Source organism: Amphibalanus amphitrite, unplaced genomic scaffold (genome assembly GCF_019059575.1).
Source record: "Amphibalanus amphitrite isolate SeventyFive unplaced genomic scaffold, NRLGWU_Aamphi_draft 000441F_arrow, whole genome shotgun sequence".
NCBI classification, from domain to species: domain Eukaryota; kingdom Metazoa; phylum Arthropoda; class Thecostraca; order Balanomorpha; family Balanidae; genus Amphibalanus; species Amphibalanus amphitrite.
The window spans coordinates 488,740-495,335 of NW_024881935.1; the positions used below are offsets into that span (position 1 = coordinate 488,740).

Genomic DNA, 6,596 nt, shown 5'->3' on the forward strand with positions numbered 1-6,596 from the left:
GTAGAATAACGGAAATTTCTGAGTATGAGCGGCCGGCCGGCCGTGGTTACGCTTTTGCAACGTTTGTATCTCAGCAACAACTTGACCGATTTACACGCGGTAATTTTTGTATAGGGTAGCTTCATTCCTTCTACCAAGTATCGAACTATTCCCGATGCATGTGGGTGACCTCTTATGCACGTGCCGCACGTGCAAAACGAAGAGGTGTCAGTTTTGTAACAATTGCAATATGTCGGTAACTACTTGGCCGATTGCGCTGAAACTTGGCATGTAGGTAGGCACCCACTAGGCAATGCATTTGCATGTGCCACAGCTGGGGTGCTGCTGCACGTGCGCACGTGCAGGAGTCGATTCCAGATCTCGAAAACGGCTGGACCGATTGCGCTCAAATTTGGTATGCAGTTATGGACCGCTTAGTAGGGTCAAGGGTGCCTTGCAAAAGTCAGTTGGGACCCATTTTGCACGTGCGCACGTGCAGGGTGCCGCTTCCAGATCTCGAGAACGGCTGGGCCGATTGTGCTCAAATTGGGCACATCGCTAGAGGCGGCTTAGTATGGTGCCGTGCACAAGTCAGTTGGAGGTACCCCCTCGCAATTTCGCACGTGCAAGGCCCACCCTCTCGCTCGCTCCGTTAGTCGCCCCAAAAGGCGTTCTACTGGTCTATGAGTGAAGTTGGGAAGCAGGTTTTCACGAATACATGTTTCAATGAAAATGACAGCGTAACGGGCGTTGTTTTGCTTCTTGCCAAGATTCTCTAGGCTTCTCACAGTTTTTCGATCATCTAAGGAAAATTCATGTAAAATAGTGCCTATATTGCCAGGTAACGTTTCGTCAACATATCCGTTAACATCTTCAGACATGCATATAAGGCACAAAAACAGAAAAAAGTACATCTATGGTTCGGATCGTGCGTCGCTAGATAACAGGTTTGCATTTCTTCAGTGACCTAGAACTAAATAAAACAGCAACGAGAGCAAGCAATTGTAGCAGTATATGCACCTCCGGTTACCCTTACACTTCCACACTGCGGTATCGAGAACAAATTCTACCGGTCCGTGATGTCATTAACGTACATACAATCGTTCATAAATATCTTTAACACATTCGTCCATCAACATCTTTAACACAAATAACCATTCAATCGAGATGACAATCATTCTCATTTGCATTCATATCTGATCCTAAGCCTTCCTAAAACCTTGGTGCTAGGGGCCGTCCATCATAGAGCGAGAGTGACCCTTTCATATCCATCTGTCTGTTTATGAGAGGGTCTCTATCTCTGATGAAGACTGCTTCCAAGACTGTGAGTTTCTTTTTGGTGTTACATCTAGCTATGATGTGGGTGTTTGTGACCATCATGCTACGTGTGAGTGTGGTGCCGTGGTTTGTTCTTGTGTGTTTTTCAGGAGCGCCGTTCTGCAAGTGCATTGTGATTCGGCGTGACAGCGTGGTGGTGGTGTAGCCTATGTATGACGAATTCTTCTGGCGCACGCAGTCGCCAACAGGGCGATGGTATTCGTACACTACATTTGTGGCCTTTAAGTCACTGTTGTCACGCGCGAGATCATTAGTCATAATCATTTGTGACGTGCTACGTAACTGGTAGTAGATGGTGAGGTTGAGTTTGTTGTAGGGCCTAATGGGAGTACAGTTTTTGTGTACAATGTCACGTAGCACTTTTTCGTCTTTTTTTGTAGGCTGATGACATGCCGCCTTTGTAAAAGAGACGCAGCTCTTGAGGTGCTTCGTCACTGGCGTCAGTATGAGTGGGCGAGAGATGTCGGCGGATTTGACGTTTGATGACCTGGTCAATGTCACTTAACGTGTACTTGTTGTTAACAAGGATCTGTCTGATTCTCTGCAGCTCCTGGTGCATAAGTGCCCAAGAGGAGCAGTGTTTGATGGCTATTATATTCGAATAGTTCGGAAGCAGGTTCTCTTTTATGCAAGTTTTGTTAAACACAACAGCATAATGGGCACTTATCTTCTTCTTATTAAGACTTTCGAGGCGGCGAATGCACTGTCGAGGTTCGGGTTCGTGAGAATGTAAAATATTACCAAAAGATGTCATAAATACAAAATATCATAGCTATATTGTTGTTCGACGTTTCGATCTATCAGAGATCATTTTCAAGAAAATTACAGTCACACAGTTTTAGAAGTCATACTTTGAGATAAATGGGTTCAATTACATTTTTGGAACAAATATTACGGATATGATACTAAAACTATTCAGTCGATGAGTCACAGCATTCAAAACAAAATAACACACTTTTGTTTTCGTACATGAGCTATAACCCTAAACACATTCGTTCATCCTCCGCGAAGGAAGGTCACATCAAAAACACCATAGCGAGATACGTACGCGCATATGACAGATAAATCAGTCAACCCGCCGCGAGTACTTTGTCGTACAGTGATAGAGATGTGTTCTGCTTTGTCTGAATGTTGATGATTGGCTTTTTGTCGCGAATGTACACTGTTTCAAGTGTGACGAGCCGTCTACGATCCTGACAGTGTGCTAGGATGGATGTGTTGGTCACGAGATCGTCACGTGTGAGTGCGGTGTTGTGATGTTCTGTGTAGTGTTTCTTGGGGGCTCCGTCCTGCAGGTGCATTGTGAGACGTCTGCTCAGAGACGTTGTGGTGTGACCAATGTAGTATACTTCGCGGGTCGCGCAGTCCCCGGCTGTACATTTAAACTGGTATACTACATTGGTCTGCTTGAGTGTTGCCGTGCTGCGTGTGGGATTGTTTTGCATCACCAGTGAGGATGTCTTGGGGCTAGTGTAGTAGACCTGAACTACCAGTCGCTGTTCCCCATCCGTAGGTAGGCAGTTACGGCGAACAATACCGCGGATCACCTGCTCATCCGTCTTCCATGTTGGAGACATCGTGCTGCGGTAGTACACTTTTAGCTCGTCTTTCTTTGTCTTTGGCTCCTTGTTTGTCACATGGTTCTCAAGCATGTTTTTTACAGCGTCGTCAAACATGGAATTGCTGTACCCATTATCTACTAGGATCTTACGAACCCTCTCAAGTTCAGTGTGAAGTAGATCCCAAGTCGAGCAGTGTTTCATGGCCCGTCTAATGTACGCCCTTATGACACCTGATTTGTACGAGTCAGTGACGTCACCCTCCCCATTCATGCACCTGCCGAGGTCAGTTGGCTTCCGATACACATCTGTGACGAATTCACCACTGCTGCAATCAATCATGACGTCCAAAAATGGCAGCTTCTGTCCTACGCTATGGTCAACTGTGAAATTTAAAACTGATTCCTGGCCTAGTTTCATGCGCAGCAGGTCTAACTTTTCAGCATTTTCGACGTCAACAAAAATGTCATCTACATAACGATAGTACATGAACGGTTTGACATCATCACAGAGCAGCACTTTCCTTTCGACATAGGACATGTAGGCTTGGGCAAACAGAACGCCTAGTGGGGATCCCATTGCGACCCCGTCCACCTGTACATAGAGTTTGCCTTCAGGGCACCTGAACGGCGCCTCCGTTGTGCACGATAGCAGCAACTGCTCCAGGATGCGTTTGGGTAGTCTCGGTGGTGGAAGGGTCTCATGATTGTAGACATACTCAAGAATGATCTCAATAGTCTGCTGAACAGGTACATTAGTGAACAGACTCTCCACATCTAGAGAGGCTAGAGAACCTTTTGGTTTCTGGGACCTAAGAATGTCGACAAATTCATCGGTCGATTGAACAGAGTGCTCAGACGGAATATACGGCGAGATAATCGCATTCAGCTGTTTAGCTATCTGGTAAGTGGGAGTCGGGATCTGGGATATGATAGGGCGAATAGGCTGGCCTGGCTTGTGCGTCTTTACATTCCCATACAAGTAACCGGGGCTACACTCACCTGTGACTTTTTGCAAGTGAACCCCATCAACCACAGCGTTGGCAGCATCGACCAGTTTGTTAACCCGTGTCTTTAGCGCGGCGGTAGTGTCTCTAGTGATGCGCTTAAACTTAGCAGTGTCTTGTAGCACAGAGCGCACTTTGCTGTAGTAGTCCTCCTTATCGAGAATCACAAAGATCGAACTCTTATCAGCACGTCTAATCACAATGTCATCATTATTGCGCAGCTCTTGTGCGGCTTTTCTTAGATTTGGAGTCAGAACACTGTGTTGTGGCTTAATCCGTCTCTTGGCCGCTTCGGCTTGGAGTTGAGGTTGAATTTCTGGTTTAAGAGTGATCTGACCTTTATCATGCAGTTTGCAGAGGTCATCGAAGAGTAGAGCTATTTCAGTCTTCTTCTTGTGGGGGTCAAACTTTGGGTAAAAATGGCAATTCAACCCTAGGTTCAGGAACTTTTCTTGATCAGAAGTCAGTTGGACGCTGGAAAGATTGATGAAGCCCGCAGGGTTACCAGGTAGAGCGATAGGGCCTTTGTAGAGATGAGATAGCTTCTTAAGGATGCGTGTTTTCACTACTTGTTCATATTCAATCAAGATGTTGTCCAAAAGTTCATCTGTCTTCTTTCGTAAGTCCTGGCTTATTACGAACGTGTCATATCTTTTCTTCTCTTCCTCGATCTTTACCTCAAGGTCATTAATAAGATCTTCTTGGGCTTTAAGCTGTTCACCCGTCAAGCTCTGTCTAAACTTATAGACAAAGTCCTCCTGCTGTACTGCTCGATCGTGTAATCGTAGATTCGAATAGTTCGGAAGCAGGTTCTCTTTTATGCAAGTTTTGTTAAACACAACAGCATAATGGGCACTTATCTTCTTCTTATTAAGACTTTCGAGGCGGCGAATGCACTGTCGAGGTTCGGGTTCGTGAGAATGTAAAATATTACCAAAAGATGTCATAAATACAAAATATCATAGCTATATTGTTGTTCGACGTTTCGATCTATCAGAGATCATTTTCAAGAAAATTACAGTCACACAGTTTTAGAAGTCATACTTTGAGATAAATGGGTTCAATTACATTTTTGGAACAAATATTACGGATATGATACTAAAACTATTCAGTCGATGAGTCACAGCATACAAAACAAAATAACACACTTTTGTTTTCGTACATGAGCTATAACCCTAAACACATTCGTTCATCCTCCGCGAAGGAAGGTCACATCAAAAACACCATAGCGAGATACGTACGCGCATATGACAGATAAATCAGTCAACCCGCCGCGAGTACTTTGTCGTACAGTGATAGAGATGTGTTCAGCTTTGTCTGAATGTTGATGATTGGCTTTTTGTCGCGAATGTACACTGTTTCAAGTGTGACGAGCCGTCTACGATCCTGACAGTGTGCTAGGATGGATGTGTTGGTCACGAGATCGTCACGTGTGAGTGCGGTGTTGTGATGTTCTGTGTAGTGTTTCTTGGGGGCTCACTGAAAACAAAATTACCCATGGGTGATGAGTAAACTCATAAACCGGCGGTAATTTTAAACAACCTATTTGACTGCTCGAGGCGCCGGTAATGTAACTAGGCCTGCACCGGTCATTCCACCTCTCAATTGTGCGTTAACTCATGTCTCTTCACTCGTGTATTATGAGTTAACCGATTGTGAAAAACTCATGTACTCTTGGTAACTCATTTTGATTACTCATGATATGCGAGTATAGGCTTACTCATATTACACCGTTAATGAAGACACCACACGTTTGACTACATGAGGCGCTAGTAAATGTTACTAGCCCTGTAGCGGTCACATCACCAATGAGTTGCGGGTTAACTCTCGTTCCCTCACTCATACCACATGAGTTTACCGTTTGTGACGAATTCAAGCATTGCTAGTAACTCATGCCATGCAACGATTGATACGCGAGTTAAATGTAACTCATAACATGATGGTCAAGTGAACACACCTATTAGATCGCTCTGCCGCCGGTTTTTCCACTCTGTCGACTCATCCCCTGGCGGTCAGCCTCACCCATGAGATGAGAGTCATAACATTAAAACATAAGGTTTATTAAAACAATGCATAGCATGCAGATAAACCACGACTATTACATCATTAATCATATGAACAAGGGTGATGAACACAGCACGACGCTCATGCCCTTCCAGACATGAACTTGGCCTACACGCATGAAAAAGCGTTAACGCCATTTCTTTGCAAAACTACCCGGCAGAAACACAAACACAAAAAGAGACAGAAAGTCCCTAAAGTGCTGCCTCATGTCCCTCCCCGTGCACTCCTAAACGCAGCCGGTCATCGGGGCGGCGACACATCGGTCTTCAGGATCACGGCACACATCAGGTAGCCGGCCAGACGGATGGCTGGGCGGTTGAACGACTGCGCAAACACTGTGAACGCGGCCCCCCACGTCAGCAGCTTGTTCACCTTTGCCGTTAGCTCCTTAAACTGCACTGCTGGCACGCCCTCTATGGCGTGGAAGTCGTCCGCCACATGAGGCCGTGGCTGCGGCGCCGATGTGAACACAACTTGGTGCTCTTTAGGACGGTGCAGAGAAGATGGTCGATCGCATCGTCTGCGACGGAAAAATTTACCTTCAGAAATCAAGGCCACGAACTGCAAACTTTAATTTGGTACAGTATGCCTCTCGCAATTTTAACCCACGTCTTGCTGGGGGAGGGGGAGGGTGTTTGAACACCCCTTCT

The 6,596-nt window shown here is 45.6% G+C and overlaps 1 protein-coding gene across 1 annotated transcript in view; it reads right to left on the minus strand.

The window, feature by feature from the left end:
* The window catches only part of LOC122391512, an 83,638-nt gene extending 78,294 nt beyond the window's left edge, over positions 1-5,344 (minus strand). The window contains exon 1 of the mRNA XM_043385519.1: positions 3,878-5,344. Within this exon, the coding sequence (XP_043241454.1) occupies positions 3,878-4,829 (952 nt within the window). The 5' untranslated portion in view covers positions 4,830-5,344. The remainder of the gene's footprint in view (positions 1-3,877) is intronic.
* Between the last annotated feature and the right edge of the window lie 1,252 nt (positions 5,345-6,596).